The sequence below is a fragment of the Balaenoptera musculus genome, chromosome 5 (genome assembly GCF_009873245.2).
Source record: "Balaenoptera musculus isolate JJ_BM4_2016_0621 chromosome 5, mBalMus1.pri.v3, whole genome shotgun sequence".
NCBI lineage: Eukaryota > Metazoa > Chordata > Mammalia > Artiodactyla > Balaenopteridae > Balaenoptera > Balaenoptera musculus.
The window spans coordinates 104,205,251-104,226,179 of NC_045789.1; the positions used below are offsets into that span (position 1 = coordinate 104,205,251).

At 51.0% G+C, this 20,929-nt stretch overlaps 1 protein-coding gene across 1 annotated transcript in view; it reads right to left on the bottom strand.

Moving 5' to 3' along the window:
• C5H4orf50 (chromosome 5 C4orf50 homolog) overlaps positions 1–20,929 on the bottom strand; it is a 49,016-nt gene that overhangs the window by 20,242 nt on the left and 7,845 nt on the right. The window contains exons 3-7 of the mRNA XM_036852258.1: positions 20,021–20,614; positions 11,005–11,116; positions 10,478–10,501; positions 9,803–9,930; positions 5,787–8,351 (exon numbers count right to left, since the gene is read on the bottom strand). Of these exons, the coding sequence (XP_036708153.1) occupies positions 5,787–8,351; positions 9,803–9,930; positions 10,478–10,501; positions 11,005–11,116; positions 20,021–20,614 (3,423 nt within the window). The remainder of the gene's footprint in view (positions 1–5,786; positions 8,352–9,802; positions 9,931–10,477; positions 10,502–11,004; positions 11,117–20,020; positions 20,615–20,929) is intronic.

Genomic DNA, 20,929 nt, shown 5'->3' on the forward strand with positions numbered 1-20,929 from the left:
AGGAGCAGCCCTGCTAACAGTAAAAGTTCCAATTGCAATGTGTCCGGGGTCCCAGAAACTCAGAGATGTCTCAAATGCCTTTGCTCCTGGCCCTGGCAGTCTAGCTTTCATTGAAAGCAGCCACCTCGGGAATTGAAAGCCCACAGAGATTATCTCTTCCACGTGTTCCTCACCTGGGTGTGAGCTGGCAGGAGGGAGAGGAGAGAGAAGATGGAAGGGAGACAGAGAGAGCAGAGTCAAGGTGACTCAGTGGCCGATCAGGCCTCTCCCTTGTAAGCAAGGAATACAATAGCAGAATGTGTTTTTGTTTTTGTTTTTTTTTTAGTTAATAGAAATTCACAGATTGTGGGCCTGAGATTCACAGGCTGGGCCCTGTCAAAAACAGATGGGTGCTCCGAATGGTTCTGTACGATCCAGCTCCAAGACTTGCAAAACAACTTGGCCTTTCTGGGAAGTTTGGTGCCTTTGCTGCCTCTCTCCTCTGCGGTGATTTGGGCTTCATCCCAGGGTCCTAAGAGAGCATCCACAGGACATTATTCTAAAGAGAATAAAAGTGTGGGATGGAGGCCGGTCACTGCCCCACTCAGTGACCCTTGTGAACGGCCCATGACTCACTTGCTCCCTAAGAGACCTCAGAGGCACGTGCTCTAGCCACAGGCTGCACTTGGAGCCTGGGAGCCCTGGGGAACACGGCCCTCGGGGAGCTCTGTCTGGTGGGGGAGGTTGACGCAGAAATAAGCCACTAGCACAGGGTGGTGAGGGGAAGCCAGGAGGCCGCCGGAGCCTAAGGGAAGCACTAAACCAAAGGCGCCCACTGCCACCCAGCGGTGTGTGGTGAATGCATAACAACCACTCTCCAGGGAGGGAGGGGCACACGGATGTGTAGCATTTGCTGATTTCCGTGGTTTAAATACCATCATGGCCAACTGCAAGCTACCAAAATGGCACCACTGAAAGCGGAGTTGGGGAGAGATGTGCATGAGTTGCCTCTGCACTGAATCCATCCTGGGGGATTGGGAGGAGATGCCCTAAAATGAGACCTGGATGGTGAGCAGCAGTTCTCAGGAGAAAGCTGGGGTGTGGGAGGGGCGGGTTGAGGAACTAGGAGCGCAGAGACCAGGGAATGAATCCAGCAACAGCCGAAGCTCCCCAGGGGCCAGTTTATAACTCACCAAAAGGAATCTGGACTTCATACCAAGTGTGACAGGAAGACCCAGAGGGTTTGAGGTTTTTATTTTAAGCAAATAAAAACATGATCAGGTTTGTAACTTGGGACGAGGGAAACAGGAAGCTTTCTTCGCCCTCTGCCTCCTGTCCATCAACAAATCCCATTGATTCTAACTCCAGTTTTTACCTGGAATCCTCTATTTTTTAAAAACAATTCCAAATTCCTCTATTCTAGCATCATCTCTTGGCAAAAATCCTCTTGACTGTTCTCCCTGTGTCCTCCCTGTGTCTTTACAGCATCAAAGATCGCATCTTTTTACGACAGAAATTTAATCATGTTGTCCTGCTGAAAACCCTCCAATAGTTTCCCACTGCATTTGGAAGTGATCAAAACCAGAGCCTACAAGGCCTTCCGTGATCTTTCTCATGACAACATTTCCATCCTCATCTCATACCACGCCCCACCCATGCCCACCACAATCCAGCCACGCTGGCTACTTTCTGCTTTTCAGCAAGCTAGGCTCATTCCTGCCTCAGGGGCTGGCCACTTGCTTCTCCCTCTGCCTGGAATGTTCTTCATTCGCTGCTCCTTTCAAACCTTGAGACTCTCAGTTTGAAATTCACCTCCTCAGGGTTTTAGTTCCCACCAGGTCTTACTAGCTGGGATTTGACAAGATATGAGGGAACTACATAAAAACAACTCTTTGCAGGCATTAAATGGCAGCCAGTGCAGGGCTACAATCCATGAGAAAAAGGATGCACAACAAGGTGAGCTCTACATTGTCCCTGGAACATTTTCCAAACCATGGTTCAGGGAAATAGATCCCACGCTGAACATGGTGGTCCTGCTAAGTGGAATCAGAGACTGGGGTTCAGGGATGCTATGACAGCTGGTGTTTGTGGGACAAAGCAACAGAGAGAGGTGAGCCGCAGAGAAGAAATCCAGACACTGTCCTAGAAATACCCTTGGGTCCTTGGCTGAATCATACGTGGTGCAACATAGTGTAAGACTCTGAGGCCTAGCAGAGAACAGCAGCTGGGAGATCAATTGCTAAAGAGATTTTGGAGGTCACACACTGCTACAAAGATAGCAAAGTTCTGGCTTAGCCGAAGTGGAGAGTCTTTGGTGAATGCTCTGGGAACTCAGTTGATACCACTGAAAGGCCATGCCCTAGAAGCAAGGACCACACTTGAGGAGTAAAATCAAGCCCTGGTACTGAGGGGAAAACTGAAGTAGACCTGCACAGGAATATTGGTCTGCTGATCATTCAGTGACCTACCATAACAAAACTTACTCAACATGCTTTAGAGGAAGCTAATAAGCAGGAATCTCTACATGTTCCACATAATGTCCAACATCTTAAAAAAAATTACTAGTCACATGAAGAAGCAGAAAAGTGGGCCTTAACCAAGAAATAAAATAGCCAATAGAAACAGACTCAGAGATAATCTAGATATTGGGGTTAGCAGACAAGACTTTCAAAATAACTATGATTATATTTTTTAACAACGTAGGAAAAGACAGACAAAAATGAATGAAAATGTGGAGTATTTCAACAGAGAATCAGAATCTCTTTAAAAAGGATAAAATGGATATGCTACTGCAAAATACAGTACATGAAATTAAGAACTAATGGATGGGTTTATTAGAAGACAGGACACAGCAGAACTGAAAAGCAGAACTTTTAGTGAACTAAAAGACAGGTCAATAGAATATTCAAACTGATACACAAAGAGAAAAAAATAGAACAGTTCCAAAAGATGTGGTATAAAGTGGAAAAAAAAGTCTAGGTTTTTAGGAGAGGAGAGAAAAATAGAAAAGAACAAAATATTTGAAGAACTAATGGCCAAGAATTTTCCAAATCTGATTAATCATATGACTCCACAGTTTCAAGAGGCTCAGAAAAACCAAGCAGGATAAACATAAATAACACTTCATGTAAGCACATCATAGTCTAACTGCCAAAACCCAAAGATGAAAAGCAAATCTTTAAAATAGTCTGAGGTAAAATGACACATTTCTTTCAGGGGAAAAAAAGACAAATTATTCCATTTCTGAACAGAAACTGTGGGAGCCAGAAGACAATGAAATGAGATCTTTAAAGTGTCAAAAGAGGGAAACATATCTTCCTATCTAAAATTCTGAATCCAGAGGGAAAAAAATCTTTTAAAAGTGGAGTTAAAAAATTGTTTTCATAAAAAGAAATTTGAGGGAATTCATCACCAGCAAGAAATAACAAAGTTCTTCAGGTGGATGTAAAACAGATCCACAGAAGTAGAAGACAGAATGAACAGCACAAGAATGTAGAAAGATATGAATAAACATAAAAGATTATTGAGTGTTTAAAACAACAACAGTAATAGCACTTTGTAAGGTATATATACATAGAAGTAACACAGTTGACAAAAATAAACAATGAAAAGGATGAAAAGGAATAAATGGAGTAAACTATTAAAAGATTTTTGAATTATTTGAGACATGGTAAAAGTACTCATTTAAAGTAAATTTTAATAATTAATACATACATTTTGAAATTTCTAGGGTAACCACTAAAAGAATGACACTAAAATGTATATCAAAATAAGCTAATAGAGAAGAAAATGGAATAATAGAAAATAGTTTACTAATACCAAAAAACAAAGGCAGAAAGAAGGAATAAAAGAAAAGAGAACAGAACAGACAAATAGACGAAACAGCAAGAAGGTAAACATAAAGCCAATTACACAATTATGTATATGAAATGTAAATGGACCAAACGCTCCAACTAAAAAGCAGAGGATGTCAAACTGAACTAAGTTTAAAAAAAAACAAAAACAGCCATATGTTGTTTCTAAGAAACATACTTTAAAGATACTGATAGCTCGAAAGCAAAAAGATAGATGGTGTAAAAAAGTTATATACCATGAAAATACTAATGAAAAGAAACTGATGTGGTATTTTAATATCAGACAAAGTCAACTTTAGGGCAAGAAATGTGAGAGATAATGAGAAACATTTCATCATGATAAGAGTCAATTCACCATGAATACATCATAATCCTAAATCTATGCGTATCTAATAAATAATTTCAAAACATATGAATTAAAACTAACATAACAAAAAGAAGAAATAAACAAATGCACACTCAGAGTTGGAGATTTCAAAAGCCATCTCGGTAGATGACAAAACGAATAGACCATACATCAGTAATGATATTGAAGATTTGATTAGTATAATTAATCGGCTTGGGCTAATTAATACCCAACAACTACAGAATATTCATTCTTTGCAAGGGCACATAGAATATTTACCAAAATAGACCATAACATGGTCAATGAAAAAAATCTCAAGATTAAAATAATATAGTGTATGTTTTCTGACAACAATGAAATAAAACTAGACATCAATAGCAAAAATATAACTAAAAAATTCTACAGATGCTTGGAAATTCAACAACACACTTCTAAGTAACCCATGGGCCAAGGAAGAAATTACAATAGAAATTAGAAGCTAAACTTTGAACTGAACAGACATAAAAGGTACAACTTATCAAAATGTGTGGGTTGTACTAGAAACAGTGCTTAGAGAGAAATGCATAGATTTAAATGCATAAATCACAAAAGAAGAACAGTTGAAAATCAATGATCCAAACTTTCAACACAAGAAGCCACAAAGAGAACAGCCAATTAAACCAAAAGAAAGTAGAAGAAAGGAAACAATGAAGATATTAGAAGAAACCAATGAAATAAAATACAGACATACAATAAAGAACATCAATAAAACCAAAAAATGATCCTGTGAAATGACTGATAAAATTGGAGAGAAAGAGAGACAGAGACAGAGAGACAGAGACAGAGAGGCAGAGAGATCGGATATGAATATATATACAAAGGACTCAACACTAAATATCCTACAGACACATTCAAGACCACTGGAAAAATAAATTTCATCCTAGCAGTCCTGAAAGTCGAGCATTGTCCACAGATGAGGAAAACAACTCAGAGAAGTCACGGATGTAGTCAGCACAGAGCTGGGTTTGAACCCTGTTTGACTGAGTTCTAAAGCCCACAGCTCTCTACTTTCAAGACCCAGTATTCAGTGTGATAGAGGTGTTGGCTAAAGCTATGGTGGTAATCAGATTGCGATATAGAAATGTATCAACTCAACACATTGCACATCTTAAACTTACACAGTGTTAGATATCAATTATATCTCAGTATAAATACATACATACAAAAAAAAAAAAGACTCAATGTGCAGAATTATAACTTGAGCTGCTTGAAAAACTCCTTGGTCTGAAAGTAAAAGCTCTAATCTTAAAGTGTAAACACCCACTCCATGTCCCACCAGATACCAATTTGAACAGCCTGAGCAGAGGGGCAGACTCACATTATCTTGTCCAGGGTAAGGATAAAGACTCTGGAGCCTGACTGCCCAGGTAGAGTCTGGGCTCAACCCCTCCTAGCTGTGTGACTCTGGGCAAGTCACTTAACTTCTCTGTGCCTACGTTTTCTCATCTGGGAAATGGGGGTGGTGACTGTTCCCCCCTCCTAGGGCTGCTGGAAGACACAGTAGTAAAGGGTGTGGTCAGTGCTATAAGTCAGCAAGATGATTAAACAGCCATACAGAGTCAACCTACCCGGGGGCCACTGCGTGGGGACTTCAGAGCTCGCCCTTGGTCTGCAGAACACCGTGGTCCTTTGTCATCTTTCTCCAAATGCGCTTCTTTCACTCCTGCCCCATCGGTGTTTCCTTGCAGGGCACTGGATCCTGCGGCATTTCCCCAGACCAGTGATCTAGCAGGAGAATCAGCACCGCAACTGGAATTCTCCAGGCCTAAACAAGGTCCCGTCCACCCTCCAGCCACACCCATTTCCTGCTCCGAGGGTGGCCCAGGGCCCCTTGCAGTCAGTTGCCCTGAAAGCTGAGTCACCTGCACCCCTCTTTCTACAGCATTCACCTGGTCCACCGCCATCGTGTTTTTTCCCTGGAGATACTCCTCTGCTCTCACCAAAGGTCCCTCATCTGTGCTGCTCCCTGACACGACTTCCCCCTCCAGGACTCGGATCCTTTGTAGAAGGTGTTCGTTCTCCCCCCTGAAGGGCTGGATCATGTCTTCTATTCCCAGCACTATATCCTTTATCAGCTCTTTATAATTGACCCCAAGCTCCGAAATCAGTGCACTGAGCTCCCAGTTTTCCAGGGTGATGCACTCCATCACGCCTTTGGATTTTCGGATGCTCGCAGACATGGCTTTCCGGAGCTGCCCAAGGTGCCCTTTCAATCTCTCGTTTTCCTCTTCGAGCTCAGAAATTTTGCAGTAACTTTTCCTGTTACAGTCTTCAAGGTCAGAAATGACCTGCACGTACTGGTCCAGCTCCCTCCTTACGTGAGAGATGTCTCCTAACAGCACGCCGTTATCCTGTTTGAGTGCGGATATTTTTTTCACATTCCTCTCCCTCTCTTTTTCCAGGACACGCAGTTTTCTGCGGCATCGCTCCTGATCTCCCTGAAGCTTGGCGTTGTCATGTAAAACTCTGCTTCTCTCCTTCTTCAATCCAGAAATAAGCTGACGAAACCTCCTCCTCGCTCTCTCGAGGGCTCTCGGCTGCTGAGAGAGCTGGTTCCGACCCCTCTCGGAGGGCCCCTCTGGAGGGCCCGGGCTCAGGTTGACCAAATCCAGCACCGGCCCTGGAAGAACTTCGCCAGCTCCTAGGGCCTCAGTCTCTCCCGGCTTAACGTCCTCATCAGGCTCCTCGGGGTTTGCCTCCTCGGCATAACCAATATCCAAATCTTGGTTTGCCAAAGCCTGCTGAGGATACGCGTCCTCCTGGCAGCTGTGCCATCTCCGAGCAAAGCTCCAGTTCTCTCCTGCCAATGAGGAGGCTTTCCGGCCGTGCCCCCCACTCCCAGGGTTCAGGATGGAGAGTTGCTGGAAACAAGCCTCCATCTCCTCTTCAAATTCCTCTATTTTTAACGCAGATCCCTCACGGCCTTTGCTCGGAGCCCGGGGGTGACTGGTAGGTCGGGCCCCCTCGGGCCATAAAGCCAATCCAGGAGACGGTGGCAAACCTCCCTCCTGCGGTAGGAAAAGCATTTCCTTGGCCTCACAGTCCTCGGAGCCAGGCTCCTCCCGGACATCCTTGTGGCCCGGGCTGGACCCTTGGAGATGCGACGATCCCTCCTCCTCCTCCTCTTCCTGTCCTTTGTCCTCAGGGCTTTCCTCTGGGAGAAGCAGAGCATTTCCAGACCACACGTAGTCTTCCTCCTTGCCCGGAACTCTCCTGATGGCTCTGCCCTGCTCTGCAAGGGGCTGAGCACCTGCCGGAGGCAGCCCATTGGTGCCATGGGCCCTGGAGAAGGCGGCTGTGGCGGCCTCTTCCTCCCCTGACGATGAAAGCCTTCCTCCTCCTTCTCCCCCTTCTCCCCCTTCTCCCCCTTCCCCTCCTTCTGGGAGGCTCCAGACATACCCATCCCCCCGCCCCCTCCTGCTCAGGGATTCAGGACCCTCCGCCGACACTGAGGCCTCCTCCTGAAGAAGGGGCAGTGGAAGCTCCCTCCTGGGCCCAGGGCAGGAGGCTGCAGCCGGGGGTTCAGAAGCCCCGTTCTCGTTCCGTCCACCCTCTGGGGCCCTGACACCAGCCTCCAGGCTCAGGTTCTCACGGCTTTCCTGACTTGACTGAGTCCTGTCACCGAGGTCGTCCTCCTTCCTGCCCCCAGCCCTCCTCACCCCCCGCATCTCCGGTCTCCACCCTGGGGCTCCTCCTCCCTCCTTGCAAGAGTCTTTTAGATCCTTGGGCCCTCTGCTGGGAAATCGGTGGTTTGAAGTGCATGGGGACTCCGGGCAGAGGGAGGCATCGTGGCTCCTTGCCTGGTGATGATCCCGGCTGGGGCGCCCTGCAGCGGAGGGAGCAGGCGGGGGTCTGGCCTCCAGCACCTGCTGGGCTTGCAGTTCTTCCGGGGAATCTTCCAGGAGTAGCCGCGGCAGTGGCAGGGGAACTGAGTCCCCAGCCTGCCCCCAGGGAGGGCGTGTGGATGTCCGCACTGGGAGGAAGGACACCTGGGCCGGGGTGGCTGCTAGTGTCCACTCTGAAACCCAGGCCAGCTCCGCCGGGAGGACTGAGCCGTCCATGTCCTGCCCCAGGGGACAGCCACGGATGAGAAGGAGCGTCTGTTCACCCAAGCCGGGCTCAGCCGGAGTAAACTAGGGGAGGGAAGAGAAGAGAAGGGGTGAAGCGGCCCCTTGCCCCACAGAGCCTCTCCCCACCTCTCTGACCCCATCTCCTCACCCAGCCATACAGGTCTTCCTAACACCCCAGGTCTGTTAGCACTCCAGGGCCTCTGCCCCCCGCCACGGCTCACCCTCTGGCTTCATTAACATCTCAGCTCAAACGTTACTTCCTCAAAAAGGCCTTGCTGACCTCTCGCACCACTGTCTGTCCATTCACCCCCTTTCCCTCCCTCTGTGGCACCCTCCCCTCGCTCACATCATGTAGGATATGTGTGTGTGTATTGTTTAACTCCTCCCACAGCCCTGCACTGTCCAATATGGTAGCCGCACAGGCCACATGGGGCTCTTCCAATTTAAAGCAATTCAGTGAAAGTTAACACTCAGTTCTGCAGTGACACCAGCCACGTTTCAAGGGCTCAGAAGCCACGCGTGGTTCACGGCTACTACACTGGACCGCACAGGTGCAGAATATTGCCAGCACTGCGGAAGGCTCTAGTGGACAGCACGGTGTAGACTATCTGCCTAGAATAGTCCCGGGCACACAGGAGGTGTTCCGTAGATATTTTTTGAATATCTTTTTATATTTACTTATTCAGTGAGCTGAACCAGAGAGGAGGACTGGCCCGACTCAGAGAACAAACCCAGGCTGGGCTGAGGCCCAGGAGATGAAACTTGGCTTCATCCAGGCTCAGTAGGAGCCCTCGGCTCACATGCGACCACGACCCCACTCCCACCTCGCAGCGCTCCCAGCCTCAGCGCCTTTACCTGGCGGGTCTTCCCACCTGGCCTGCCCTTTCGCTGTCCATCCCTGGTTTCCTGTCTGTCTAACCACTTCCCCAGCTTTTCTATGAAGCTCTCCCCACCCCAGGGACTGCTCTCGGCTCTTTTCCCACCTTGGGTGCGACACAGCACACCACGCAGTGGCTCAGAGCAGGGGGTGAATGAATGAAAGTAGGTGAGCAAGGAAGGCCCCCCTTCTATAGAACCACAGAACCGCATCAGGGCTGGCTGGAACCAGGCTCTTGGCCCGCAGGGCAGAGTGTGGTGCAGAGTGTGGGCTATGGAGACGTGAGGACCCCAGTCCCCTAGAGGGCTGTGAGGCCTTGGGAAATCACGACTTCTTCCTCTGCAGAACGGGGGGTCATGGCTCCTGCCCCATCGCTGGCGGGGCGGCTTCAGTGAGATGAAGTTTGCTACGTGGCAGCTGGGTCTGGGCACACAGCTGGGGCACACAGCCTTCCTGCCCACTCCCCACCCAGGGCTCAAATCTCCCTCTCAATTATTTCCAGAATGTTCTTCCAAACCCCAAGCTTCTTTACCTCCTTCTCCCACCTTCTGCATGGTGGCCACACCGTGCAGCACACACAGTAGGGCTGATCAGACCCAGCTGGCACCCCAGGCACGCAGAAAGCCTCTGGCCTCACCTGTCCACGGTCAGATCCTGCGAGGTCTCCTGGGAGCTTGTCCGTGGTCTCCGGGCCTGGGATCAAGACAGCGGTGCCTTGTCCAGCCTCGATGCAGTCCCAGGCGCGGGGCCCCTCGGAGGGCTGGCCTGGAAAATGACAGGACCCGAGAGTTAAGAAGACCCTCCTAGGAGCTTTCCCATGATTGCCACCAGCAGTGCCATCTGCTGTTAGGATGAGACAGCACTTCTCATGACTCAGGGCCTTTGAGCCTCCAAAAGTGGCCTACTGGCCACCACTGCCTGTCAGGTGAGAAACCCAGGCTCAGAGATGGGGAATGACATCCACTGATGAGCCACAGAATCGGGTCTGGAAGCCACCTCTTCTGACCACGAAGCCCATGACATCTCCCCGGCCCCGCACCCTCACGGTCACACAGGGTCAGAATCCCTGGCCCCCAGCCCCTCACAGTCAGCACGGAGACGGAGGAGTTGATGCCCAGGCTTTGCCAGGCACGCCCTGCCCCCTTCCCCAAGGACAAACCTGACCTCGTTTGACTTGTCAGCTCTGTTCCCCAGAAATGGGGTGGAGGCGAAAGGTCAGCTTTGCTGGTCGACAGCCCCGCTGGGTATAACTGACTCCCTCATCCTTAAGTTGAATTTCACCTTGGAAAACTGTACGTAAACCACAGACGGCCAGTTGGACACCGTGGCTTTGGGGCTCCCTGCGTGCAGTGGCTTTTGCAGCAGGGACCCTGGAAGCTGCACCCGAGACTATTAGCAGAGATATTGGTTCCCGTTAGGGACAACTTAGGGATAAGGGGGTCCCAGCAACTCCCAGACTTCACACTTGTCTCACACCTGAGCTGTCACTGGGGCGGGGGCGGGGAATAGAACAGCTCCTGGTCACGACACGGTCTTCTGCGAAGACAAATCCCCCCGAAGGGACCCCTGCTGCCTGAGGCTGGCACGTGCGTCGCTGGTTGGCACCCTTCTGAGGGCTGAGGGAGTGAGCCTAAATGTCGGGTTGAGCCTAAGTCACAGACCTTGCCGTGGGCATTGTGGACTCTGCTCCTACCTTTCCCAGCTGTGTGGCATCAAGCAAGCAACACTACCTCTCTGAGCCTCAGTCTGTAGAGCAGGGACCGCCACCCTGCTGTGTCATCAGGATGTCCTAAGAGAGCTGGCCCATCAGTGGATATCCATGCAGGGCCCCCCACGCACCTGCCGAGCCCCTTGGACAAGGGGCCCCATCGGGGCCTCGGTTTCCGCAGGCATCCGGAGCCTCCTCCCAGGGCAGGGGCAGCGATTCATCCTGAACACAGCCCAGGGCGTCCTTGAGGAAAAAAACACAAGAAGACAAGACAGCTGTGAGTGCCCCTGGTTGCAAGGGACCCTCCAAGCTTGTCCCAGCCAAGTCCCTTCCAAGGAGGGAGTCGGATCCCCTCCCCAGGTGAGGACAGCAGAGGGCAATGCCCTGGCCACAGGGCCCTGGTCTTGCGTTCTCGGTCCTGCCAACCAAACTGCCTCCTGTGAGCACCCAGCCTCCATTTAGCAGACAATGAGGAGCCTGTCCATTCAGCCAAGATTTTTCTGGGCCCCCCAAGGTGGCACCAAAGGCTCCAGTCCCCTCTCCTTCTGGTGCGGAAGTTCCCTCTGTATCCACCCGAGGTGGGAGGCTGCCCCGGCCTCCGGGCAGTCCTGTCCCTCAACTGTCCACAGGCCCCAAACGCCGCAGCCACGCATCTCCGGGCGGCGCCCTCCTCCTCTGGATCGCACCCCAAAAGGCAAGCTGGGGTGCAGCAAGGAGCTTCCCTAGCCCAACGCCCACCCCCGCCCCGCAGAGCACGTTAGAGGCAGCACCTTGACTGCAGCTCCAGCCGCCACCACGAGGGGCCAGGGCACAAGTCTCCTGCAGGTTCCCACTGCCCCGGGTACGCCTAGCCCGGTTCTAAGGGGTGCTGTTTGCTTCCCACCTGCTCCCGCACTAGACCTGAGGTCGTTCAGGAAGGAAACTGGCCTTCATTCGGTCTGCACTGTCACTCCAGCCTGGCACACACTAGATGCTTAATAAAGGTTTGACAGTTGGATGGATAGACAGAACCTGCAGAAAGGCAGACATTTCGGACTCGCCGTGCATTTATTCAGCAAACGTTTATTAAGCTCCTACTGTGGGTCAGGTGCTCTTCTAGGGGAGGGAGAAACGGAAATGGACAGGTCATGCCCCGTCCCCATCCCCAGGTCCTCACCTGCTCTCAGCAGACCCCTGCGTTGGCCACTAACTGGGCCTCCTGCTTCCCCTCCCATCCTTCCTGCAGCGGCCAGGGACCCTCTGACCTGCAAGTCCCCCCTCACCTCCCCCACTCAGTCCACGGGATCAGCTCCTGTGCTGCAGTCAGGCACGGGAGGCCGTCCAGGGCTGTCACCGCAGCCCCTGACCCTCCTGGTCCTGGCTTCCTCTCTCAGTGCCTCCTTGTCCCCCCACCCTGGTTCCTGCTGGCCTCCGCGCACGCGGTTCTTCCTGCCTGCCTGGTTCATCCTCCTGGGAAGGGTACTGATCACAGGCTGCCTCCTTGCAAAGCCCTTCCTGCCCCTGGCTCTCTGCCCCTCCTTTCCACACCCTTCGGCAGCTGAGCAATTGCACTGAAATGGAAACCGGGTCAGGTTGCCCTCCTGTTTCCAGCCCTTCCATGCTTCCCACTGCCCTGAAAGATAAAATCCCTGCCTGCCCGGCCTCACCACACCCATCTCTGCTCTTTGGATGGACCCTTCTCCCTCCTGCCTCGGGGCCTTGCACCCCTAGTGCCTGCTGCCTACACCTCTCCTCCCCACCCTTCTGCCTGGCCCAGCTGCTACCTTCTGGGCTTAACTTAAAGGCCGGATCCTTAATGAGGCTTCCCTGAGCCTCCCCCAAATGAAGCCCCTCCCTCACCGCAGCATCTCCTCCTCATACCCCAAGTTTGTGACCTTCCAGTTACTGTGCGACAATCTGTGTCTTGTCCAGTTCTCCTCAGAGACCAGACCCTGGCCACACCTTAGGATCACCCAGAAGCTTTTAACAAGTACCAGAACAGGGCCCCAGCCAAGACCAATGAAAACCAGAGGGGTCTGGGCACAGCCCTGCTCTGCATCCAGACGGGCCCGGCCAACCTGCCACAGGTGCCTTCTGCCCACAGACCTTGGGGAACCTCATGGTTTTCTCCATTGGCTTCCCACTTGATCAGAATTAAACACCTTTGTCAAGAACTTAAAATCGCTATTGGAAGGAGGTGGAGATGAGAAAATGGAGAGAGAGAAGGCACAAGAGAAAGGAAGAGAGAGAAGGCAAATGAGAAAGAAAAAAAAGAGAGGAAATAGGATGCAAAAAGGGAGACAGAAATTCAAAGACATGAGAGCAAGCAAGAGAGAGAAGCAGAAGGAAGGAGGAGGGAACAGATGAAGGGGAGGCGGAGGGCAGTGTCGAAGGCCACCATCGTTCTGCTGTTCATTTCTATTTGGATTTTGCTCCAGTACCCAAGTTGACTTCCATTCAGTCCAACAAATACTTTCTGAGCACCTACTATGTGGCAGGCTTTGTCCTGGGGCTGGGACACAGCCATGGGTAACACACACAGACCCCTGCCTCGAGGAGCTAACATCCAGGGGAGGACTTCCGAGATGATGCTATACCCGCTTCATGTCACAGGTGATGAAATCAATACTCAGAGAGGGAGAGTGACTTGTCCAAGGTCACATAGCACACACAGTGGGAGAACGGGACCTGAAGCAGGTCTCTGAACTTGATCCGGGCCTTCTCTCCCACTTCCTGCCCCCCTCTTTTCAGTGTTGCCAGCCCTCCCTGCTTTTCAACACTCACAGGAGCATTTGCCTGTAACTTTACTTGGCTTTAGTTTTAATGTGTAATTATTTTGAAAGAAGAAAATGAAGAATACAGTGATATCCAAACACAAATATGACAAATGTGTGAGAATATATCCCTCTGGGCTTTGTTTCTATGCATAGACATTTAAATTCTTCCAAAAGTCTGTTTCTACAAAATGTTGACTTTCGCTTTGTGCATTTTTCATGTGATGGTATCGAAGGATCATTTCTCCACAACTTCTTCTGTAATGTGGTGTTTTAGGGCTGCCGAATAATCTCTGACGTAAGGAATGCCTTCACTTACCAAATCAGGTCCCTCTGATCAGACACTTAGGTTGTTTCCAATATTTACCAACTATAAACAGTATTGAGGTACTTTTAATATATGACAAATATTCAGAATACAGTGGAATCTTGAGGTTTTGCTCATTCGTATTTTTTTTTTTTAAGTAATGGACCTTTTTTGTAAGACCACGGGCCATCTGTATTTCCTTTTATGTTATTTGTATGTTCATGGCTTTTGCCTATGTTTTGTTTTTTGACATTATCGAAACTGTTTTAAAGCCCTTGCTCGCTGCAGGAGTGAGTGACAAATGTGCAACGGGCACTTCTGCTCAGGTGCAAGCTTTGAGCAGGAAGGGGTTGCCTGGACTCAGGAAACAATGAAGAGATTCTCACACTGGCCACCAGGGGTCGCTCTACTCATATCGCTGGGGCCGAGAAGCTGGCCTGAGCAGCCCGCATTCCTGAGGCCACTGTCACAAGGAGCAGGGTCTCAGCTCTGGGATGACAGCCTGACACTGACATTATAAGAGAGTGACTTTTAATCTCTTTATATGAGCCTCCTTGTTACCCTCCAGGCCGGGCCACTGCCCCAGGGTGTCCCCTGCTGCAGCGGTCATCACCCAAATTGCCCTTTCTGCTCCTGTGTCTATCTCCCCTACAAACTTTTGAAGAGCAGGATCGCCTCCCCAGCCCCAGTGGTCGGCACGGTGCCTGGAACATACAGGATGCCCAGTGCACGCTTGCTAAAAAGCATTTGGACACATCTGCAGATAGCTTTGCTTCTCTTGCAAACCAGAGTCCTCTTAAATTTTCTTTCACCTGGGATTCTGACCAGAGACCCCTTCCCCAAAATCCTCCCCGAGTTGGGCGTTTGTCCTCGCAATGGCCGTTCCTTTGGGGACCTGGGCTCCAAGCAACTTGTTCTAGAAACTATAAACTGTGTGATCCTGGGCAAGGCATGTGCCTCCTCTGTGGGGTTGGGGACAAAATCACTGATCCCTGCCTGGCTACCGCCCAGTATCAAGGAGATCCTGTTTGGGGAAGTGCTTTATAAATAGGAATCAAATAAAATATCTTCTCATAACGATTACCCTCACCATAAATCACACCATGACACACATCAGATGTAACCAAGGGGCTGGTTTGGGTTGGAGGCACCCTAATAATTTGTAATGATTTTCAATATGATACACACTTCCCTGGGGCTAGACCTCCCTCTCATTTCCCAATTTCTATACCTCACTTCCCAGCATTGCCATCTTAGGCTGGTCCCTTCGGCTGGAAGTTTCCATTTCCCATGGGCAATGGAGCATATATCTTCTTTTGGCCATTTATTCACTGAGTCACTTGCTCACCAAGTATTCCACAGCCTGTGGGCAGGGGCTGGGATTTATGGCTGAATCAAACCCAGTTGGTGATGACGATGAAGGCACAGCTATGGGGGGGGTGGGCAGCCAGGCCCAGCACAGTGAGAATTAGGGTCACCAGAGATGGGTCATGTCATGATGGGGGCACCAAGGAGGGAAGGAGCTGACGTAAAATCAGGAAAGTCTTCTTGGAGGAAGAGACATTCTCACCAAATGGAGAGAAAGAAGCAGGGGTTTACCAAGGGGCCATGGGGAGCAGACGGTAGAAGTCTCTAGACACAGGGAAAGTAAGCAGGCTGGAGGAGCCTGGCATATTTAGGGACCTGCAGGACCTCAGGGTGGCCAGGCAGGGTGGGAGGAAGGGGTGGGCAGTGAGCCTGGAGTCAGCGGCTAGAGCAGCTGAGGCCTTGAATGCCGTGGTTAGGAAGTGGAGCTGGATCCCAAGGCGATGGAGCTGCTGGGGGCTTATGAAAAGAGATCATCTGGGGGTTACACCGTTATCCAGAGAAAGGTGCTGAAGATCTGCCACGTGACTCTTAACCATTCTGAGTCCTGCCCCTTTGGAAATGCACTGTCAGCCTTGGGAAATCATGCATGCATGCATGCAATGCTCTCAGAACACTGAGTACAAATTCATACATGCACAGCCATGGCCACAGGCCAGACCAAGACCTGAGGGACACCATCTGGCTTTACAGTGTTGTTATCAATAGATTCTAGCATTTTATCTTTAAAATTGCAAGCCATGCTGCCCCATGAGCTGGTGACTGGCTGGCATTTCCCATCTCTCCAGCACACTCTCTGGAGGATTTCTTCCTTTCAAGGTGGCCCTTTTTGACTCCAGGGTGCTCAGAGTCGGGGCTGTCAGTGCCCTCTGAGAGTAGGACAGTTTGGAAGACTCTGACATACCCTGTGGCCCTGGGTCCGTTCCCCATTCCAAACACCAAGATCCCCAACAGTGACCCACAGATTGTCAGGCCCCTTCCCCCTTCCTCTGTCTTCACCCTCTTTCTCCAGGCAGTCTTGTCATCCCGTGCAGGCAGGGGTCTTGTCTTACTTCCCAGCCCTGGCACCAAGCTCAGGCCCGAGTACACCTCGTTGTAAGGCACCCATTAAATGCTGATTTTGGACCCACTGACCACTAGTTACCGGAGGAGCAGAGCATGGCACTCACAGGGTCATCTCAGGGTCAGCCTGCCGGGGCGCAAATCCTGCCCCACCACTTAATATCTCTGGGACCCTGGGACTCTCCGTGCCTCCACTTCCTCATCTGTAAAATGGGGGTAAAATAGTGCCTCCCTTGAAGGTCGTTGAGGGACAAAATGAGTGGACAACAGATGTAGAGCACCAGAGATGGCGTCTAGTGCAAAGACTCCCTCATAAATATAGGAATCGTTTTGTACTCCCATGAAGCCGGCAAAGAAGCACATCAAGGAACTAGAACCGACAGTTCTACCGTTTCATGGGGCCTCATAATGGTGCATCCAGGAGGGTACTTGTTATGAGTTAAATTGTGTCCCTCCCCAAACTTCCTAAGTTGACTCTTAACCCCCAGGACCTCAGAACATGACCTGATTTGGAAATAGAGACACGATTGATTAAGTTAAGATGGGGTCATTCGGGTGGGCCCTAATCCAATATGAGTGGTGTCCTTATAAAAGGGGGACATTTGGACACAGAGATGCATAGAAGGAAGACAATGAGACACAGGGAGAAGACGGCCGCCCACAAGCTAAGGAGAGAGGCCTGGAACAGATCTTCATTCACAGGCCTCGGAAGGAACGACCCTGCCCACACCTCGATCTTGGGCTTCCAGCCTCCAGGACTATTGTTGAAACCACACAGTTTGTGGTTCTTTGCTAGGGTAGCCCCAGGAAACTCTCATAGCACCTACATTTCTATTTGCTCAATAAGGAAATTGAGGCATAGAAATAAAACGACTGGCAAGGCTCCCGGGGCTCCTAGAAGGCAGGGCCAGGCTCCAGGCCCACCAGTTGGGGGAACTCAGCCCTGCTTGTCTCCATCTGGGAGAACTGCTAACGTCTGCCTGGAGCAAGAAGCTGGTCACCCTGGTGCCGAGAGATCATCAGCAAGGGGATGGGAGCCACTTTCCAGAAGTGAGAGCAAGCTACACAGGAAATGCACAAACCACGATGAAATGGACACCGACGGCCAAAGCAAGCCCTTGCTAATATCACTCTCCCAGCCCGGATGCTCACAGGCTGCCATTTTAGATTGCTAAAAGCCAGGAGCAGTGACCGTCCCATGACACTCTATGCTGAAATGGTAACTGACATGTGTTCCATCTTTAAAGGCCTCTTGCATTCACGCTCCCATGGGCTCTTCACTCTGACACACTCAGAAGACAGCAAGTGCTGCTACCCCTTCACCCAGCAGAACCCACTGTCTCTGGGCACGCCGAGTCCCACCTGCCATTTTAGAGCATGAGCGTCTCACCCCAGTGTGTACGGCTCCCATGTTTAAGGATCAGCATTTTCTATTCCACGGGCCCCTGCTTCCTCCGCTACTCATCTGATAACAGGCTGGCTTCTCCGGATGCTATAGAGGCAGAACTGGCTGGGGACCACACTTTATGGGAAATTTAGGGAATTTTTGAGAGACTTTTGACTGTGCTCAGCAGCCTCCAGGAAAGTCTTGAGAGCATGCAGTTCTCCTTGGGCACTGGGTGTTTTAAATGATATGGCATGAAACATCGAGAAGGTCACGGACGCATGTCAACAAGGGGCTTATAACTGATGGCACACAAGCTGCCAAACGCAGCCACTGACACTGCCCCAAACTCCGCAAGAACCAACGCTGGCCCCAGCATCTTAAGGTAAGGACAGCATCTTGGAGTCACAGCCTTGATCTGGCCCGTGTCCCCTTGTTGGCCCTAATACTTTGGAGCTGCATGCCTGTGGTCAAGTCACTTGACCTCCTGGGTCTCAGTTTCTCCATCTAGTCAGTGGGATAATAGCACCTGGCTTGCAAGGCTGTACTAAAGATTAAATGAGAGAACACAAAATGTACAAAACATTAGGAGGCATCTCTAAAATATTTAGGTATTCACCCTTTTCCTTAGATAAAAGAAAGAGTAGCAGTGCACGGGAAGACAGAAAGATTGGGAGAATAAGGATGTAAGCCAACAGCCTAAATTAAAATCTTACGTTTAGGAAAATTACAGAAAGGATTCTAAATGACAATTTCCATCTCTACACGATTTATTTTCTGAAATTACAACAAGGTGCCAATATTAAAGGTACACTGTATTCCTTTTACCTGATGAACATAATGGAGGAAGAATGAACAGGACACGCAGAAGTAACATGAGTAGGATGAAGTACTAAAAAGATAAAATATAACCACAGATAAACTCATTATTAAAATGATCTAGGCAGGATACACTTCATTATCTCGAGAAAACTAAAGTTCCAGTTAACTTGAAATAGGTTGTCCAGGTCCGAAGATAAATTTGATTTTTTTTTTAATGAGTAATCTTCTTTGGGCTAAGGTGGCTCCCTTATCTTTCCTTAAATGCAAATTAACCCAGTGGAATCTTGATCTCTTGGAGGGAGCTGAGTTAACTCACCCTTTACAGGGAGGCAGCCTGGTGCAGGAGAAACAAAGCACTCTGGACTCACATCCAATTTGGATCAAATTCTAGTTCTGCCTCTTCTGAGCTGTGTGACAACAGGTCAGTGCACTGCCTCTCTGAGCCTCAGCCTCCTCTCTGTGGAGTGGGGACATTAATAGTACCTGCTTTACAGTTTTAGGAGCATTAAATGATGCCTTTGAAAACACCGTAGGGTGCCAAACACATGGCAGGAGTATATTAAACGGTAAGTTTTTGCTTGTCTATCAGTTAGGTGATAACATCAGTGTCCAGCCTGCTCTCGGCTCCAGAGCTTAAGAAACTTGCTCGGGGTCACACAGCTAGCAAATAGGAGAAACAGAAAGGGGCCGAACCCTGCATGTTCTCTACTGCACAGTCCTGAGGGCCTCCTGTGTGCTGCTGCTGGGGCGGCCGCTACAGAAGCCATCTGACCGGGACCTGCCCTCAAGGGGTTCACAGTCTAAAGAAGGAGAAATGAAGATGCACGTACAGCACCGGCACGCTGGGACCGTGGTCACCTTTGGAGCTGTGAGGGAGGTGGGAAAGGGTGATCGCTTTCCCAGGGAGGAGTGGATCGGGGTGGAAGTCACGAGACCATGACAGTTAATGTCATACTGCACGTGGAGGAGCTCGCCCAGCACGGGGCCTGGCACAGGCAGGGACCCATCAAATGTCAGATAGATGGACGGACAGGAGGAAACAGACGATGAGGGATGAAGGGTAGCTGGTTGGCTGCCTGGAGATTGGCTGCAAGGAGAGATGGACAAGCAGATGGTCGGGTGAAAGGGATGATGGAGTGTGGGTAGAGGAGTGGGTGGGTGGGTAAACAAGACGGTGGATGAGGGCACGGACAGGTGGATGGTGGTTGAGCAGGTGGACGGATGGTGGTGAGGTGGCTGGGTTGGTGAACGGGTGAGTGAAGTTGTAGGGGTGGATGGGTGCCACCAGGTGGGTAGACGGGTGGATGGAATGAAGGATGGATGAACGGGGCTGGTGGGTTGGAGGGGTGGTTGAAGAGGAAAACTGGGGAATGACGGAGTCCGTGACTTGACCAAGCGGCAGAAAGTTAGAGAAAAGCAGAAAATCACTCGCGCCCTGGGTTGCGGCCACTTACCAGGCTACAGTGACCAGCAGGGGCCATGCTGAGCGCTCTCTCTCGGGGGGCCTGGGCTCCCAGCTCCTCTCGCAGGCACCTGTTTTGCTGGGCGAGCTCCTCCACCTGGCCCTGCAGGCCGATCTCCGACAGCTTCAGCCCATAGATGCAGCAGCGCAGCTCCTCCAGCTGCCCGCGGAGCAGCCGCTCGGTGGCGCGCTGCTCCCGCAGCCGGCGCGCCGCCTGGTCCCGCTCGCGCTCGCCGCGCTCGGCCCTGGCCCGCAGCGCGCGCGGCTCCGCGGCCTTCTCGGGAGCGCCCCGGGGACTGGCCGGGCCTGGGGGTCGGGGGCCACCCGGGTTCGGGGCGTCCAGCTCGGCCAGCAGGAGGCCCGCGGCGTGGCAGAGGCGCCGCACGTCCCGCTCCAGCCGCTGCACCTGCGCCCGCAGGATGCGCTCCTGCTCGCGCGCCAGGCGCAGCTGACGCCGCTGGATCCGCCGGCCGCGCTCCAGGGCCGCCGCCTGCCGCCCCAGCGCCTCGTCCTTGCGCCGCAGCCGCTCCCGCAGCCGCCGCAGCCGCCACCGCTGCCGCCGGGCCGCGCGCTCCTTCTCCTGAACCTACGGGTTGGCGGTGGAGGAGGGCGTCAGGAAGGCGGCCGGGGACGCACCGTAGCTCGCATTGAGCCTGTCTTTATTTGAAACTTCGATATTTTGTTGTTCAGCGCGCTTTTTCTTTTTGCATTAATTTTTGCGTTAAGACATTGCTGCAAAATATTATTTATCTCGATGACTGTTTTTTGGCGCCCCTTTAAAGTTTGCCCAGGAGACGAGTGCCTTACTCACCTCCCCCTAGTGTGGGCCCTGCACACCCGTGAGCTCCCCGAGTTCTTGGAAGGAAACTGTGCAACGCGCAGGATGGGGATGGGCTGGGGC